The 20,452-nt window shown below is 42.0% G+C and overlaps 1 protein-coding gene across 1 annotated transcript in view; it reads right to left on the bottom strand.

The window, feature by feature from the left end:
• Positions 1-18,749, bottom strand: part of LOC148897048 (forkhead box protein O6-like) — a 61,471-nt gene extending 42,722 nt beyond the window's left edge. Inside the window, exon 1 of the mRNA XM_088998174.1 lies at positions 17,383-18,749. Within this exon, the coding sequence (XP_088854300.1) occupies positions 17,383-17,859 (477 nt within the window). The 5' untranslated portion in view covers positions 17,860-18,749. The remainder of the gene's footprint in view (positions 1-17,382) is intronic.
• Positions 18,750-20,452: the final 1,703 nt, after the last annotated feature.

Raw genomic sequence — 20,452 nt, 5'->3', positions numbered from 1 at the left:
GGATATATCGATAGTCCCGGTTATATCGATATTTTTTCGGACTCCCTTGAATATTGATATAACGAGACTTTACTGTACTAAATACGTCTGGAGTAGCCCCTGAAATTCCGTTTATCTCTCGTCCCAAACCGCAATGAACAAAGTGACTGTGAAAAAAAAACAAACAATTCTAGCTCTCTCCCTTTATGTCACATTGAAAATTTGTAAAAAGTAAGAACTGTGCTCTGTTGGACCGAATAAAATGATCGAGTGGCCCCGATCAGGCCCACGGGCCTTGGGTTTGACACATGCAGCTTAAAAATCGAATATTCCACATGATGAATTTAAGCCATATTGAAATCATCACTTGGAAGAAAACATTGAATTTTTAGGGCTAATTTTCATCCAGGAGGAGACTAAGGGCATCAATAACCACGCGACGCTGGCTGGCCAAAAAGGCCTTCTGCATCAAAGTCTTCAATTGGGTGCAGAAGTAGAAAGCCGAGCAGAAGCTAAAACTGCAGCCAAGCGCCCAAGCGGCCTCGTCACCAACTGCCAGTCGGTAATGCCGAACAACGCCAACTTTTTCAATATATTTTTTTTCTTCCCGGACACCCGCCCGCCCATCAATTTCACACCCGCGTTTCTGTTCTTGCAGCTCCGGTGCAACAATTTTGCCCTTCAGAATCATGGGCACTAACTATCTACCAGCTATCTATTTGCGATGTATTGGCCATCTTGCTGGCTAGCTATCTCGCTGGCTATCTATTAGCTCTCTAGCTCACTTTCTATCTTTTTGAGTTACTTCTGGGTTGAGTGTGGCTGCCGCTGCTCACCCACAGAAAAACTGTAAAGTGTCCTTGAGAGTTTTGAAAGGCGTTTATAAATGACATGAAATGAAGAATGAATGACTTTCTGTATCTTTGTGTTATCATATTATTTGTTATTTTAGGAGTAGTTTTTCCCAAGATGGCGGCGTGTGAACACGCAGCGGCTCCGGTTTCGCGGCAAACTGACGTTTTCGTGTTTATTATGTTCGTCAAAGTCATAAGTGCCTTGCATGCTGGGTCCAAAAGGACAGTAATTTCATCTGTGCTGTATGTCATGCATATTAGCATATTTGACAATAAAGCTGACTTTGACTATTATTTTTATTATTATTACAGTAAAGTCTCGTTATATCGATATTGGTTATATCGATAGTACTGCTTATTACGATACTATTTCTATGAACGCAAGGAGAACATTTACATGCCGCAGGATCGGATATATCGATAGTCTGGTTATATCGATATTTTTTCCGACTCCCGAGAATATCGATATAACGAAACTTTACTGTATTATTATTATTATTATTATTATTATAATTATTATTATTATTATTATTATTATTATTATTATAAAATGGGCAGCAACAGTAAAACTGTGGCGTATTAAGCACTGCAGGGGTGTAATGACGAAGGGACGACATGAATGGAATTTTCACATGTTAATGTTGTCAAAAACAGTGCTTTGACGCTGAAAGGTCAGAACCTGTTTGTGTACTGAAGACGAACATACGAATACAACAAACCAGACTGCAAGCCATACTCAAAGCCTCCAAGTGATTTTTTTTCCAAGGTCGCCCCCCCTCATCACCCCCCCCCCTTTTCAGGCTCAGGTAAAGCTGACATTAACGTTGTCAGCGGGGGGGGGGTGGCCGCTACCCTAGGTGACCTCGTGTCCATCCATCAGCCGCGGTCGCCAGGCTCGGGCCAGCCATCCATTAGCATAACAAGCATCCTTTCGCCACATAACTCTTGCCTCCCTTTTCTATCCGCCGGTTGCAATCAGTCACCGCTAACAACATTTCCCTTTGAGATGCAGCCCCCCTTCACCCCCCCACCTCCCCCACCTCACCCCGTCCTCTCATCACTTCAGGTAAAATGATGGACAATATCCTCGACCGTAACCCCTTTTCCGCTTTTGACATCGCTTTGATGGACAGGCTAGGAGGCGGCAAGGGGGGCGGGGTGTGTGAAAAGATGGACGCCGTTTAGCTCGCCATGCATCATCGCCTTCCTCGGGAACGGCTGCCTAGCGACAACGCGCCGCGTAAACACACCTTGCGGGATGGCGGGCGGGCAGCCATCCATCCCGCGCGTACAGGAAGCGCGACGTTGGTTATTGGGGTGGGGGGTGGGGGGGTGGGTGAGAAAGCGAATCAGGAAATGGGCGGCGTGATTTGTGGCAGAAGCGTTTTGTGTCCGCGAGAACAATCCGGCTCGGGGCGTACTTCATCTGGCGGCGAGGACGCATCTGTGTTGTTTATCTAACGCGGCCGCCGTCTTGTTACATTGAAATATTCATACGCATGTATGACAAGATCAGGCCCATTATGGCGCTCTCGCCACGGGGGAGGGACGGGGGGGGGGGAGGAGGGCATCACTCAGAGTAAATTATGAAGACAAGACGCATTTCATAATCCTACAGATAGGCTTCAAGTGGAGTATCATTGCGTGCTGGCATCAATCACCGAGAGGGGGGGGGGGGGGGGGGGGGGGGGGGGGGGTGGTCATATTGTCTATAGTGTCATCAGTATGATAATGCGCGACGGGCTATTTCAAGGATAAACTGGCCATTATGATATTTCACAAAATGCGTGTAAGCAAAGGAAAATACATTAGGGGCCCTCCCGCGGTGGCGTGTACATCATCAGACGTCACATGACAAGGCGGTTTCAACAGACAAAGGCAGCGAGGGGAAATAAAAAAAAAAATCCATATTCACCTCCGGCGGCGTTGAGCGATGGCGACGCGAAAGGTCAAGTCTGAGGGCACTTATTAAAAAAAAAAAAAGTTCAACTTGATTTGGTGGAACTTTTGGGGGTTCTATTTTAATGCGCCTTATGTATGGAAAACATTTTAGGACAACTGACGTCTCCGGACAAGTTGTGTCCATAATTTGTAAAATGGCTTCAAATGGCTTGTACTGAGCGTATTTTAATAAGATTCCACCGCATATAGCTATATTTTACGTTTTAAGACTTGTGCTGAATATTCCGGAAGTCTTGTTCTTGAGTTGGTGATGAGTCTGTACGTGACGTCACTGAAGGAACGCCCCTGACCGAAAAAAGGACACATTGTAGCAGTCCTTCCATCACGTCAATGCTTGTTTGGTCTGAAAACCTCGTGTTGCACCAGAAAGAGCCAGAATAGGGTGTCCAAGCTCCATGTAAGGAATTAATCAGTCCGTGGAAACGGGCTGATTAATTCCTTACACGGCTCTGTCGCCATTTTGTGCCTCTTTTTGGGTGAGACATTTCCTCCCAATGTTGCCCCAAAATGGCACGGAATAAATTATTTAATCGATTTCAAACATGTATGCTTTCCTCTTCAGAACTATTTGAATCATATTCATAACTGGAGGTGTAACAAGAAAGCATATTATCCAAATCTGAAGCCATTGTTTTGATTCTCCAGAAATGCAAGACGTCTTGACGTGACGTCACGAACTGGGGGCGGCACTTTCTGAAAATGCCAAATTCGCAGCTCAATTTTTTTGCAGATTTTGGACACTTTAAGTCATTCTTATTGGTGTTTTGCATTTGAATAAAAATATCATACTGCGTTTTTTGGGTATTTTAGATGCTATAAAACCTTTTTCTGATGTTAGTTAGGAAACAAAAAAGTGACGTCAGTTGTCCTTTAAATGTGCCCCTTGTAATGCGGTGCACCTTATGTATGGAAACATTTTTAAATATGTCATTTGTTTGAAGGTGCGCCTTATCGTCCAGAAAATACTGTAAATATAATGGCTCTCCTGTCCCCCCAAATTTCCCAGTCGCCATTTTCTAGCCCCCTCGAAAAAGTCTCAGTCTAAACAAAAATCATAAAAATAAATAAATAAATAATATTTTTTAAATATTATTTAAAATTATATTTATTATAAATAAATATAAATAAATGCATATCTTAAAATATAAATAATACTAGCTAGTTGCACAATGATGCCATATGCTAATAACAAGTAGCGCGGACCTGCCGGGCGGGCGCGGCGTCACGTTCGCGAAGACAAAGCAAAAGCAAGCAAGGGCACGAAGGGCCCTGTGACGCCGGAGGATGACGCCCGCCCGTCATCTCGCCCGCAATTAAGGTGAAATCAGGGAGAAATCTGCGCTGCCTTGATAATGAGCTTTGTCTGAATTATTAATGAGAGCTGCTCCCCCCCGGGGACTCGGACTCCCACTGAGCCCATCACCCCCCCACTTCAAATCCCCCATGTACACTCCCACAGAGAAAAAAAACAGCACACAAAATGCCGCATCACAACAATGCCACATGCAACATGGCCTCCGCACACGCGTTTGCCTGAAATCTTCATTACAGTGCCGTTTGGCACTTTTAAATAAAAATGAAATGGATGTCATGACGTACTTGAATGTCTTTTTTTTTGTTTTGTTTCCAAGTCGATAAAATATTCCCAGGTATTTTCAATGGATGCCAGGATATGCAAATGACTTCCAGGCGGCACCGGAATTGAGAAGAAGAGAATGGGGTCACGGTTGGTTCCATGAAGTTATTTTGATCAGAGGGAAAAAAAAATGGGCGTAAACTTTCGATGCGTATGATGTTTTGGAAAAAACGGGAAATTGAAGAAGTGGCAGAGTTTGAATGTAATTTCATGCTTTTTTTGGAGATATTCTTCAACAAAGTTTTGTCCGAAATTCTATTGAGATTCTGTTGCTGTTGTTTTTGTGAATCTTTTGGACGAATACAAAATTTTCAGCAAATTTGTATTAAACTCATTCACTGCCATTCACAAATGTATTCGGGAATTGAAAATACGACGCATACCGCCATTACCGAATTTGTTCGGGTTTTGTTTTTTGTTGTTTGGGTACCGATAAAGCACTGGCTAGGCCTCTGGCAATGTTTTTCCCTTCCACAAGGAGGCAGTATTTCCCTTTTTGGGCTTTTTTTTACACATTCAGCTGTTGTTAAAGCGTTATGTAAACCAATATGTATGTATTGCATTGTATTTTGGACAGCCGCCCTCATTTCAAATTCATATAACTCCTGACCCATATAAATTAGGAATTAACTGAAAGAATAGAGTCTAAGTTTTTTCTTTTCTGAATTGAATGTTTATGTCGTCCTAAAACTCAACATTCTGTCGGTCCTGGAATGCGAGTGAATTTATTTAATACATTTATTTCTAATATATTTACTGTGTATTTATGTATTTTAAATGTATTCATCCATTTATTGATTTTGCTATTTACTTTATTTTTATTTGTTTAATTTTATGTATTTTATGTATGTATTTATTTTATTTATTTATTTATTCTATGTTGTAATATTTGATGTAATTTTATTTATTGATTTGTGTATTTATTCATTATTTTAATGTGTTTTTAACATTTTATATTAATCAATGGTATTTTATTTATTTATTTATTTTATGTTGTAATATTTGATGTAATTTTATTTATTGATTTGTGTATTTATTTATTATTTTAATGTGTTTTTAACATGTTATATTAATTAATGGTATTTTTTTATTTATTTATGTATTTATTTATTTATTTTATGTTGTAATATTTGATGTAATTTTATTTATTGATTTGTGTATTTATTCATTATTTTAATGTGTTTTTAACATTTTATATTAATTAATGGTATTTTATTTATTTATTTATTTATTTTATGTTGTAATATTTGATGTAATTTTATTTATTGATTTGTGTATTTATTTATTATTTTAATGTGTTTTTAACATGTTATATTAATTAATGGTATTTTTTTATTTATTTATGTATTTATTTATTTATTTTATGTTGTAATATTTGATGTAATTTTATTTATTGATTTGTGTATTTATTCATTATTTTAAGGTGTTTTTAACATTTTATATTAATTAATGGTATTTTATTTATTTATTTATTTTATGTTGTAATATTTGATGTAATTTTATTTATTGATTTGTGTATTTATTCATTATTTTAATGTGTTTTTAACATTTTATATTAATTAATGGTATTTTATTTATTTATTTATTTATTTTATGTTGTAATATTTGATGTAATTTTATTTATTGATTTGTGTATTTATTTATTATTTTAATGTGTTTTTAACATGTTATATTAATTAATGGTATTTTTTTTATTTATTTATGTATTTATTTATTTTATGTTGTAATATTTGATGTAATTTTATTTATTGATTTGTGTATGTATTCATTATTTTAATGTGTTTTTAACATTTTATATTAATTAATGGTATTTTATTTAATTTATATATTTATTTATTTATTTATTTATTTTCATGGGTTTTTTTTTTTAATGGACGGATGAATAAACTGGAGCAATGACGTAAAAGCGGGTAAAATTGTACAGACACGCCCACTACTGGGGTTGATGTGGCTTAGGCATAATGAATTCATTAAAGGGTGGCTTTTATTTTGATGAGTCGAGCAGCCATCGGTTCAGCGCATTTATTCAAGGACATTTGGATTGGATTGTATTTTTTTTTTCCTACGTCTATGATTTCCTACTACTGAACCATTGCGTGACATTTGTTTCTTTTGAAACCAAATCCCGTCCCGCTTCCTGTAACGCGCACCTGCGCCGACATGAAGGGAAATACGATGTTTCATGCCAATGCCTCCCAAAAATAGTCCCTTTTTTTCCAATTGTTTGGAATGTGTGGCGGTGGGGGTGAGGGGGTGGTGGGGGGTACTGGAGGGGCACTGCAAGCCACTCAGACAAACTCTGTCCTATTTTTTGCTACTACCAGAGGACTAGCTGGAGGATATCGGAACAGGAACACGGGGATGTTTATTCCCATTATATTGCATTGGGCTCATGTGTTAGTGTGAATATGTGGGTGGTGAATGGACCCCCCCCCCCCACACCCTAAAAATGCATCCAGCAGCAGTGGCATGACTCACGAACCCCTCAACTGTCCCCATCTACTCTCCCGACCTCCCCTTTTCCACCCTTTTCTCCCTCTGCGCCCCAATTTCATAACTCGTTTCTTGGAAATATCCAAGCGGTGGTGTAACACTGTGGGCCTTCGTGCCAAAGGCGTTTGCACCCACTCCACCCCGGAATGTTTTTTTTTTTTTTTTTTTTTTTTAATCGAACCCTCCCCCACACCCTCCAAAAGATTTTTCAAAACAAACCAGACAGCAAAGTGGGCACCACAGAGACTGTCTACACCCCTCCCAAGAACACAGTGTTCCTCCATGGGTGGTTCCAGTTTGTGTTTGATGCAAATGTGCACAAATAGTGGAAAGCGTCACCCTTGCTGCACCCCCCCTAATAATAAAAAACTTTTTTTTTGAAGTCACGTGCTCCCTGCAACATCCCTGAAGACTTGGCTAAACCGTTTCCACCCCCCGCCCCCTCTGTAGAAAACAACATTAAAACAAAGGTCGCCATTGAAAGGCATCACGAAAAAAAATAAATAAATAAATAATCAGCAAACTAACCCTGTTTGCCGTCATAAACATTTCCACGTAGTGGTGTGGTTGTGAGCGTGACCCCGAAAAATGTGCTTTATTAGGCCTTCCTGGATTTGATGTGATTTTGTTCAATTAGGCCCTTAGAGGCAATTTTTCGAGAGACTGTGAAATTTGGTGGGCATGCCTATCTTGAAAAAAGGTCTCGAGACAAAAAAACTGAAAAAAATCCGCTGGCCTTGCTTAAAGGCGGCCTTTTTAGGTCATGATGTGCCTCTATGGTGGTCCTTCAAAAACAAATTTACAGTCCAAATTTGGCAACTAAATCACAAATAAAATCTACAAACCCGACGGCTGATGCTAAACTGCCAGAAATGTCCTTTTTGGTGCTGGCATTTAGGTGGGACTAGTTTGACAACTCACCATCAAACAGAAAACTCATAATTGTGCTACATGTGTTAAGATCCACTTGCTAACATTTCATTTAGGAGGCATTTCGAGCATGATTAGACCCACAAAAAAAGTATGTATCCAAAAAAATATATAGAAGTTAGTCATTTTTGGGCATCATTTTGCCATTTCAAACAAAAAAACTCATTGTATCAATTTGCTCCAATTAAAAATTCTAAGGCATTTCGAACAAAGTATACCCACAAAAATAATCACAAAAAAAAATTGCCAAAAAAGACACAGGAAGTCAGTGATTTAGAAATTTGAGGGTTATTTTAGCCATTCGAAAAGTAAAACAGATTGTAGCAATTTGGCTCAATTGAAATTTGCAAGGCATTTTTCGCATGAGTACACCCACAAAAAAACAAAAAAAATCATAAAATACCATACTGAAAAAGGTACAGGAAGTAAGGCATTTTTGGTGTAAAGGGGATATTTGAGGGTCATTTTAGCCATTCAAAAAGTAAAACTCATAATAGGAATTTGCCCCCAATTGAAATTTGGAAGGCATTTCTCCCATTAGTAGGCCCACAAAAAACAATAAAACTGTAAAAGACCATACCGAAAAAGGTATAGGAATAAGCCATTTTTTGGTGGAAAGGGGACATTTGAGGGTCCTTTTTAGCCATTCAAAAACTAAAACTCAATGTCGGAATTTGCGCAATTGAAATTTGGATGGCATTTCTCCCATTAGTAGGCCCACAAAAAAAAACCGTAAAAGGTCATACTGAATGAATTACAGGAAGTAAGTCACTTTGGTGTAAAGGGGACATTTGAGGGTCATTCCAAAAGTAAAACTCAACATAGGATTTTTTCCCAATTGAAATTTGGAAGGCATTTCTGCCATGCATAGACCCACGAAAAATAGGGTCATTTTAGCCATTCCCAAAGCAAAACTCATTGCAGAAATGTGCTCAAATTGCTACCAAATTTTAACCTCATGTAGCTGTCAGATGAGTAATATTAAAGGACAACAGACATCACTTTTTTCTTTCCTAACTGACATCGAAAAACGTTTTATAGCATCTAAAATACCCAAAACACGCAGGCTGATATATTTAGTCAGTTTAGTCATGATTCAAATAGTTCTGAAGAGGAAAGTATAAATGTTTGCAATTGATTAAAGAAGGTCTTCCGGGTCATTTTGAGAGATCAAGACTGATGTGTAGCGTCACAGAAAATGCAGAGGATGGCGCCAGAGCTCCGTTGGAAATTGGTTCATTTTTCACCTTGGAATTTTTGTCAGCGAATATCTAATCTCGGTGTAACAAACAACGATTCAACATTGATTCCAAGACGGTTCTGTGTTTTGCTTTTCTACTTTCATTTCTTTCATAACGTTGCTGCTGTGAAATGTAAATTTCTCCACTGCGAGACTAATAAAGGCAAATCCAATCCAATCCAATCCAATCCAATTGCATTATTTATGTGTTTTCCTTCTAATTTCGCCATCAACGCGGATCAACACGAAGTTTTAAGACCAAACAAAGTACCGCAAAAGGCATTGAGGTGATGCAAGGTATGTCCATTCTTGCTCAGGGGCGTTCCTTCAGTGACGTCAGGTACGGACTCGTCACCAACTCAAAAACAAGACTTCTGGAATATTCAGCGCGAGTCATAAAACGTAAAATATAGCTCTATGCGGTGGAATCTTTGTAAAATACGCTCAGTAGAAGTCATTTGAAGCCATTTTACAAATTATGGACACAACTTGTCCGGAGATGTCGGTTGTCATTTAAGGTACTGATATTTTTGGGATGAGGGGTACTGGGTGGCCCATGAGATGCACAACAAATATGAAAATGTAGAAAATAAATAAATAAATAAATACAATTAAAAATCGAACCAAAAGATTCGATATGCTGGAGAAAATGTATGAACACACACAGCAGTTAGCTCTTACCCATCCACCACCCACCCCACTTTTTTATTTATTTATGTATTTAATTTTAAGCGAGCATGACTAACAGGGTTGGTAGGAAATGCTTCAACCCGATGAAACTCTATTCAGCTGCAAACTACATCTAAATTAGTTCAAGCCTGTCGAATTGTGAACTTGACGCACTCATCCCTCTTGTGTTGTGCTCCAAAAGCCCCGGCAGCTCAAGGGAGGTGAGCGGAGGGGAAATCCGCCATTGTTATCCTATTATCTCCCAGATAATGTGCGATATGAGATTTCCTCTTAGATTAGAGTAGGCGTACTGCTTTAGGCTTGTCTTGCCTGTTCTCAGTCCCGAGGCCACAGCGCTTCTCGGCAAACGATTCCTCGCCCGGCGTGCACTTTGCACCCGCCCCCCAAAAAAAACAAAGAATAATGGCGGCATCGTCACTCGTGACGTGTCATTCGCAAACGAGCCGGTTCTTAGAGCGTATCGTTGAAGTGAACGAAACGAGCAGGTTCCTGACAAGGAGTCGGAAATGGGAGCCGACTTTTTTTGTCCTCTATTCCCCGCTCCCAGTCTTCGGTTAAAGCCGCACGTGATTGGTCGATATCCGTGTTAGAGGAGGGAGGGGAGAATTAGACACATGCAGCAGTGATGAGAAGGGGGGAGGGGGGACATTAGGGTTGACAGGTGGACAAATGTTATCACATTATGTTGTTATTATTATTCAATTAATATATTGTTTACTAGTTGGTATGATAGCATTATTAATATGAAAAGCAAATTAGTGACAGCTGATCATCAGACCAGATGAAAAGCAAATTAGTGACAGCTGATCATCAGACCAGAGTAACCACAGGGAAAGTGAAAGTAGATGCTCTCTGTGCACCTATAAATCAAGCCATATAAATAAAAATATTTGATGTAGTATATTTTTTACATGCGTAATTCATTTTTCACATAATTTTACATGATTTTTGGTAGTTAGTTAATTTAACAACAACAAACAAACAAACAAACTGAGGAGCCATTTGGGAGTCATAAGAGCCGGATCTTTTTAGTGAGCTGAGCCAAAAGAAACGGCTCTCTGAAAAGAGCTGGAATTCCCATCACTAATCGTAACGGATGGTTTACGGCAGTGATGAAAGATCAAAAATCAAAGACAACTGATGGAAGGAAATTGCAAAGTGGGCAAATTTGCATTGTTTTACATTCTGTACCCCAACCTCCACCCCCCGAACGGTGATTGCTGTCTACCGAATTTGAATGCGTGCCCATGCTTTCACTAATTTGCATGTACATTAATCATTTTCAGTGAGAAATGAACTGCCTGAAGGCTTTGAGGGAAGGTTGGCGCCAGCGAAGGAAGGGTGGTAAGGGGAGGGGGGGGGGGGTGATGGCATCGTGCATTTTGGAATCCGACCGGCAACTCCGACATTGTCACAAATTTAATGTGGCTAGCAATGCGAGAGTTCGACGGGAGACGTAAGGTGTTCATAATGCCGACACATACAGTAAATCTGCCTAATATGTATCATATGTTGTCATTTTAACCGTGTGTGTGTGTTGTGGAGGTGGTGGTGGGGGGTGTCACACTCAAATTACTTGGCTCCCCTGAGCCAAGACGGCGGGATAAAATATGAATCAGCTGATGTCTCGGATAGTTTCCAGTCTCTCCAGCCAATCGTCAAGTGACACAAGCTTGCACATCAAGAGGACCCATAGCACACACAAATACACACAAAGAATTTGTTCGTAAGTTGCTTCAGTGCTATATTTTGTATATAATGTATGTTTAGGGCTTATATGATGATGATGATAATAATAATAATAATAATAATAATAAGAAGAAGAAGAAGAAGAAGAATACCTTTCATTTTAAGCGCCTTTCAAAGCTCTCAATGACACATTACAGTCACAGACAAGCATAGGTACTATAATAAAATACAATCACAAATAGAATACAATAAATAAAATACAATTGTTTCAGCATCTGTCTGTCAGGGTTTCCAATTGGATGAACGGACCGCCCCCCCCCCTCTCCTCCAATCGACTCCCAAGTGTTGGTAAAAACACCCACACTGCCACAACAGAAGGACTGACGAATGCCATGGATTTCTACATCATTACGCATCCTACACGATGCCTGACATATACATTAATGGCCGACGCCGACCCTGACGATACGATGTGACGCCCTAAATGAATTTCTCTGTACCTTGGGGCCACAATCGCGGCAACAAATCCATCCAGTCCCATCGCAATCCCACCATTGAACAAGTGAGGGGAGAAAACGACGCTCTCAACGTCTTGTGCGCTGACACGCTGTCAGGCCAATCACGCCAGCGCAGGGCATACGCCTATAGAAGGAGACAGACCCTCCCTCTGCAAACCCCCCACCCCCACAAACGAGACAAATAAACAAGGCACAATGTGACGGTTGGCTGTAACTGACAAGTGCTTCTTTCCGTGCGTCGAGCGTTCCAATTCACCTGCAGATGCCTCCAAAAGCTAGGCGGGGGACACCCTGAACTGGTTGCAAGTCATTCGTAGAGGACACAGTGACAAAAAAAAAAAAACATCCATGCACACAGTCTCACATCAGGACAGTTCAATCAGCCTGCCAGGCATGTTTTTGGAAGGTCGGTTGAGCACCCGGAGAAAAGCCACTCAGGCATGGGCGGAGATCATGCAAACCCCCAAACTATTTTGTTTTGTTTTACTCTTCTGATAGCATTCGGGTCCGGCTCCAAATAAGTATCTGTTCTATGTTGCCATTCCTACATAAAAAAGTAAAGGCTGAATAAATAAATGTACAAAAGTTCTTTTGAGATACAAGTAACTCCGATATACAAGACAACCCAAAAAAAATCTGGGATGGGTGGGTTATTTTTAGGAGTTAGGGATTCAAAGCCTTGAGATACAAGTGACGTCGACATACAAGCTAACAAAAAATTGAAGATGAGTGTTTATGTTTAGGGGGTTGGGAGTGAAGCTTGGAACAGATTAATGGCCTTTCCATTCATTTCAATGGCAAAAGATGATTTGTAATTGAGTTTTTTGAGTTGAAAATGTAGTTACAAAATGAATCTAACTAGAACGGGTTTCGTATGTTCCTTTAATCGGTGAGCCAGTCCCTACATGTACGCATGCCTGTTTTAAAATCATACAACGTCATTATTTGGTTTGAAAGTCACTGGTCTGTGTGTTTCATAATTCCGTAATGTCTTTTTGTCTTTGTGATCAGTACAATATGGCAAATCAGACCACGCTGGCTTTCCCTAGCATGCAGACTACCTCGGCGGTTGGTATTCCGACATCATCTTGAAAATAAACACACCACAGAAACCATGAGAGCAGATCGGATTACCGCTCAACTTTAGGGCATCCGACAATAAAAGGGCCAATTAATCTCCCCTGCGGTGGTGACGAGTACAGCTGGGAGGCGTAGGAAAGGTTCAAAAGTGCACAACGCTTCCTAAACTCCCTCCTGTAAGAAGGTAATTGGGAAGTCATGACCCTGAGGATGCTGTAGCCTTCCAAGAAGTCAGAAGCCATCAGGTATTTATAGGAGCTTAATGGCGGTGTCTAGGTATAGCCCAGGTCTGGCATCCTGATCCCGCCAACGTCGCCTCTGTCCCGCCGTGACTCACGGCGGGAATAATTAAGGCCTTTGAGGACCACCCCCAACCCCACCCACCGTACCATTTCATATAGTCGAGTTTTGATACGCTGTCCCGAGTGGTTGCTTCGCTTTCAGTTGGACGTACAACCGCCGAGCCACCTCCCACGCAAACAGCCAAGCTATAGCACTTCATTTCATTTTATTTCATCAGCAGCTTCCTGACAATTATGTGCTCCCCACACATCAGAAAGAGAATCTGTGTTCATGCAGAAGCTAACGTTTTGCTTGCGGTAAATGCTCTTTCACAGCTCTGCTAAAAGGAATCATCCCATCTGAATAAAAACACCAAAATTGTCAGCTACAATGGGAAAACTAGTTCAAATTAGCTTGTTGATGCTAAGTACATCTTTGGAATGCCTTTTTTTTTCAAATGCAATCTGATTAAAAGCATCACTGATCAGATCCAAGTTCTTTTTCAAAAACCTTCCTATCGGGTAGGCTAGTTATGTCGCAAACAAGACTTTTTGGACACCGTGTCCATGTGGATACCACTTCCTGTTTGTCTGGACCCTCGAGTCGCCGCATGTGACCACGCGACGGCCACTCACGCCTTACGCCAGGCTGCTTTAAACGTCTTAGCTAATCCCCCCACCGTCATTACCTGCAACGGGCCCCTTGTCTGGACCGTGGACTGGAATAACCCGCCACCACCTCATACCAACCCCTTCATTTGCCGTTGCATAAATAGCAAGTCACTTAAGCTCTAAAGGTCGTGCCTGTGCGGGTTAAGAAGTTACCTGCTACGTAGTACGGACCCAAGTCGACCTGGAGACGCGCCTTAGCGCAGTTCACTTTAATAGGGGTAGGATTAAAGTGTCAGTCAGGTGTGTGTTGTCTCCACCGTCGAGCGGCGACTGGCTTCTGCCCTTATGCGACGTACAAAAATACAGAAAAATACCAAATCCCATCCGAGGGAGGTGAAAGAAAGAAATGAATGGACACGCGGTACAATTGTAGCGTTTGCGTGACACGCCTGGAAGACGTAATAATGGGACAACGTGACAGCTCCATGGGATAAATTTAGCAACGGGCATATGAATACATGTTCAATAATGAGATTAGCGAGGAGAGGAGGCGGCCAGAGCTAAATCCCGCTTTATAGCCAAGGATATCCGACAAACCCAGATATCATGTCAAGTATTTGACAAGGAATGCCAACAACCCTGACAATGCACCCACAGACCGGTTTCTCACGCATGGCCATCGAAAAAAAGGGCGACTCCATTCAAATGCAAATGTGACAAGAGATCGGCGCTCGGGTAGGTGAGCGATCTTTCGCGAAAGATCGCGGACCTTTCCCTTGAGTGTCCTCAAACGGTCGCGGGTGAGGGGAGACTGGCCAAGTACTGGGTGATAAAACGGGCATATGTCTGAGGGGGGGTGAGGGTTGCAGGTAAGGGGTGGCAGGGTGTACGGGGTGAAGGTATTCTAGGCTCCCGTCCAGATAGATGTGTTGGCAGCGGTATGTATGCTCAGTTCTCATCATTCTTTTCAATATTTACACACTGTGGGCAGCTGACCCCCTCCCATTTACAAGTACGAACTCTCATTGGTTTCAAGAGGCCAACATGAGAGCGGCTACTCCAAAACGGTGATACGTGAAAATATCGCCATTAACTTGACAGTGTGCACTGTCACAAAGAGAAGGTAACAGCGGAAAAAAAGGCCTCTCGGTGTCGTCTGCGCTAAATGGACCTCGTGGGACTAATTAGTTGGACACCTAGGTAAGAGTTTGTATACCTCAGCAGAGCAAAAGAGGACATGTTCCAAGTGTATCAGGTGCAGGGAAGTCGTACACAGGGGGAGGTAGGGGGGGGGGGGCATGTAAGCCTACAAATTCAACGACAAGCAGCTGACCGAAAAAAAATTGTTGGACTTTGTCATCACTTCCTACCAACGTTTTGAAATATAAGAGGCTTTTTTTAAAGTTCAGAATAGCTTCATTTTACTGGGGGTGGGGAGGTGAATCATAGGCACTTAAAATGATGGCAGGTGTGTGTGAGGTTCAAGTTCATCTAAGTTTGAATGTTATTATTAAATTCTGCACACAGCGGTGCCCTTAATTAAAAGAGGGTGTGCGCACTTATGCAACTGCGACCACTTGTTTTTTCTTCTTTTATTTTTACAATCATTTTTCTGACTTGAGTTGTATAGGGTAAAGTTTACCTACAGTGGGGGAAAAAGTGGTCAGTATTTGACTTGATCTTAACTCATTCACTGCGATTCATGAATTTATTCGGCAACGGACAATATGATGTAGAGCGCCATTCCCGAATTTGTTCGGGTTTTGGTTTTTAATGCTTGGGTGCCGATAAAGCGCTGGCCGTGGCCTCTGACAATGTTCTCCCTTACTCAAGAGGGCAGCATTTGCCTTTTGTCCATGTTAGCGCTTTGTTATAGCTTCAGCTGTTGTGAAAGCGCTATATAAATCAATATGTATGTATTGCATTGTATTTTGGACAGCCGCCCCCACTTCAAGCTCAGATAACTCCAGATCCATATCATTTAGGAAGTAACGTTTTTTTTCGCGTGAAAGAAGAGAGTCTAAGGCAGGGTGTCAAAGTCATTTTTTTGCCGCAGGCCACATTGTAGTTATAGTTTCCTCTCTGGGGCTGTTATGAATTTAGGGAAGCCATTAGAATGTTTTATCCCCTCAACATATTACATATAGAGCGCACAACAAATTAATGAATAACAAATTTTCACATCTGAAGTCAAGAATAATGACTGTTCTTGCGGTTTACATCCAAAAAATATAAACATTTGGTTAGAATTTTAGCAAGCATCATGGAATTTCACAAGTTTGATTTGCCTTCGCGGGCCGAAAATAAATGATGTGGCGGGCCGGATTTGGCCCCGAGGCCTTGACTTTGACACCTGTGGTCTAAGTTTCTAACGCTGTACTGAATGTTTACATAGTCCTAAAACTTAATATTCTGTAGGTCCTTGAATTTTAGTGATAATGACCAAAACCCTGGCACTGAAGTGGACACATTTTTGCACGTCTGGCAGTGAATGAGTTAATTACGTGTACCACAAAAAGGTTTGAATTCCCCCTTATTGCCTCATCCCAAAAACTTTCCAATAGTTGTTTTTATAGACTGTGTTAATTGCATTTAAGAAAAATATATTTCTTAACAAAATCTTGTCATTGGGTGCTTATAATCGATTTTTTTCATCTTGAGATGCACCACAAAACGTTTATGTGCTTGAATGTACCCCTAAAAAGTACGAATACACAACCGTACTGTAGTTTGGTATGCTTTGGGCACTTTGATGGCAGGAATTTTGATTCCTAAACACGTATTTGGTTTATTTGTGCTGATTTTATATTAAGGGGCCCAAAAAAATCACCCCCAAATTTGGTGTCTTTTTGTCATAGTTCTGAAGACCTGCTGTGGTCATCTTTTTTTTTTTTTTTTGGGGGGGGGGGGGGGGGGGGGGGATACAGCAAAAACGGGTGCAACTAATTTGTCAAAAAGCAATAATGGTGTTTTGAAGACAAAAAAAATCTGAAAGTGATCCTGAATGTAACAGCATGAATATCAATTTACAAATTGGGGGTTATTCGAGGAGGAGGGAGCGGGCAGGGGAATTGGGGGCGGGTCCTCAATTCAACAGTATCAACCATACAACACTTAAGAAGCCCCGATTGACTTTTTTTTTTACCCCCCTCCCCCCACACCCCACTTCAAGTGAAGAGCCAGCCTGGTTTGACCCGCACGCTGCCAAAGCGGCGACTCTCCAATTCGCAAGTCAATCAACCATCGATGATCGATTAGGATGATTGGCAACTTTAATGAACCGGGACGAGTTTACGCGTGGTGCCGTGCGCGCTTGAGCTCCACTCACAACCCCCTCACCACCACCCCCTTATCGCGTCGCTCGCTCGGCGGACGTGTAACAAAGGCATGGCGAGCCGGCACGGCGGCGTCGGCTTACCTTCCACCCAGCCGAGCTGTTGCTGTCTCCTTTATCCTTGAAATAGGGCACGAAGCGGACCATCCAGTCGTAGATCTGCGACAGGGTCAACCTCTTCTCCGGGGTGCTCTCGATGGCGCGGGTGATGAGATCCGCGTACGACTGGTTCCCCCACGCGTTCCTCCGCGACGACTTGGCTTTGCGGAGCGGGCCGCCGGCGTCCAGGCACGGGTGCGAGGCGCCGCTCGACGCCGGTGCCGCCGGAGCTCCGGTGGGATGTTTGAGCTCTCCCGTCGCGCCGCCCGCCAGCAGCCCGGCTCGGCACGCCGGCACGTCCTCCGGTTCCACCTTGATGCCGGCTAACGGGAGCCCCCCGCTGACCTCGTGGAAATCCTCCGGGCAGGGTAGCGGCCAGGTGCACGAGCGAGGCCGACTTTGAGGCTCGAAATCCGAATCAACCTGATGAGCGTCCAGTTCGTCGTCCTCCATCATCAACATTTGCGTGGCGAGTGGGTGAAATCAAAAATGGGGGGCGTGGGGTTGGCGATACATCCACGTTATTATTGGTTTTTTTTTTGGGCGGGGGGGGTCTGAAGAAGGGGTGAGGAAAGGTTCTCCGCGTCTCGCTGGATCACTTCACGGCGAAATTTCTCACGCGGCGCTCTTCAACTTCCACGGTGTGGAATCAACGAGGGAGGGGGGGTCGTCGGCATAGACCGAGCATGATGAATCGAATCACAGCAGCGGGCTCATCGTCGCGTGCAAAGACAGCAGCAGCAATAAAAGTAACAACACCTTTTCGTCCATTTTAGCCCAAACGCCCCCCCTTCTTTTTTTTTTTGTGATCAGCTCGTCCAAGATGCCGGCATCGATTCTCCTCCGGCGGCGGCAGCAACAGATGATATTCGAGATGCGTGCGCAGCTTTGAGGGTCGATAAATCCACCGAGGAGACACCGGGAAGGTACGGACGGAGAAAGGCAGGAGAAGGATCACCCAAGGGAGGGCGGGGTCGCCGGTTAAGGGGTGGGGTGGGGGGGCGACGAGGCGTGATTGTAAACGTGAATTATTCAATCTTTCCGATGAAGCAAAGTCGTCGGGGCCGCACCAACGTCTGCAATTGGAATAAAGAGGCGTGACGAAGCGGTGGATTCCCAGGCAACAAGGAGAGAGAGAGTGAAAAAAAAACAGACGTCCACTTGCCCCCCCCCTCCCAAAAATGAAAAAAATGTCAATGAAACGCTGAGATGACATACACACGCGCGCACGTCGTCCGTAAATGAATGCGTAGGAAAGGTGCGTGGAGTGCGAGGCGAGAGATGCCGTCAATTGTGAAGTGCGCTCAGGAAATCAATACGCTCCCCATCGTGGTCGTATTGAGACCCCCATGACTCCCCCCACCCCTACTCTCTCTCTCTCTCTCTCTCTCTCTCTCTCTCTCTCTCTCTCTCTCTCTCTCAAAAAAAAAAAAAAAAAGCATGGCAGAGTGTGTGTTCGTTATGCTGAGCGTTGCTTTGTGTATGCCAGTTTCCACGCCCAATCATGACTTCTGCTGAAAACATTGTATAAAAAAAATCTAAATATAAATACATACGAGAGATGGAATTTGTTTACAATTCCCACTCATGCATGCATAAGTTCACTAAATTTTGCCTTATATATTTTTTTCAATACATGTAGGTTTCGCTACTTTGCTGTTTTTTGTCTGTGACGGGTGGTCCCGGTCGGCATTAACAGCGATAAATGAGGGATTACTGTAATTGCAATAATGTTGATATGAATGTTAGGTTTGTTATTTTTGTTGGTTTCAAAAATGATTGTGAAGCTATAAAAAGACAATTTAAATGCTGGTATTTAAAAATACATGTAATGCTAAAGAAAAGTTGGGGTATCGTGGAATAACATGAAATATGTCAAATATTAAAAATAAAAATATTTTGAAAACCTTGTCACATTATTTGTTTTTTTTTGGTTAGTCTTTATAATAATAATACATTTAATTTCTAAGCGCCTTACAATAATAATAATAATCATAATAATAATAATACATTTCATTTCTAAGCCCCTTTTGAAACTGTCAAGGTCCCTTTACAGTCACATGCAGAATAAGTTTTTCTGTGGGTGAGCAGCGGCAGCCACACGCACCAGCGTTCACTCAACCCGGAAGTAACTCAAATAGATAGAAAGCTAGCTAATATATTGATAATAGCTAGATAGCTAGCCAGATAGACAGCTGGATAGCCACAATAAAGTCATTAGTGTGCTAAAAAAAAGCGAGATTAGAAATGTGTGGTCGTATTATGATTTATGTGTGCATTTTTGGTGAATGTTCTTGAGCACATGTGTCAGAGTCAAGGATCAAGTGTCAGGGTTTTTGTCATCCTCACCCAAACCGCTGGACCCACAGAACACTGACCTTAAAAAATATAATAATAATAATAATAATAATAATAATACAGTAAAGTCTCGTTATATCGATATTCAAGGGAGTCCGAAAAAAATATCGATATAACCGGGACTATCGATATATCCGACCCTGCGCGCATGTAATTTTCTCCGTGCGTGCATAGAAATAGTATCGATATAACCGGGACTATCGATATATCCGATATCGATATAACGAGACTTTACTGTAATAATAATAATAATAATAATAATAATAATAATAATAATAATAATAATTTTGACATCAAGATGGCGTCGCCAGAGTGTCTGCCTTTACAGCAGCTCCTGTATTTTGTTTTTCTACTTCTTCCTTTCCTTTCCTGTTCCGTTCATCACTTTGCTGCTGTGAAATGTACATTTCTCCACTGTGGAGACGAATAAAGGCTCATCTAGTAAATGGGGAGTGGGTGAGGGTGGGTTTGGCTACAATGCTATGAGAGGATTTGTGCCATGTGCGTGACTGCAAGCGTGTGTCCAGGGTGAGTGTGGAGAGTCCAAATGACGACCCCGCCCCCCTACTAACCCCCCCCCCCACAAGGGAACTGGAGACCCCACAGGTTTCACCTCAGTTGATTATTTGCGCGGCGAGTGTAATCTTCCATGGCGATTAGACAGATTTAACTGCGATTAAAGAAGATTAGGTAACCC

Source organism: Hippocampus bargibanti, linkage group LG06 (assembly GCF_051943395.1).
Source record: "Hippocampus bargibanti isolate YZ-2025 linkage group LG06, ASM5194339v1, whole genome shotgun sequence".
Classification (NCBI taxonomy): Eukaryota; Metazoa; Chordata; class Actinopteri; order Syngnathiformes; family Syngnathidae; genus Hippocampus; species Hippocampus bargibanti.
Note: the sequence above shows the minus strand (reverse complement) of the source record. Positions and strands in the feature narration are given on the sequence as shown.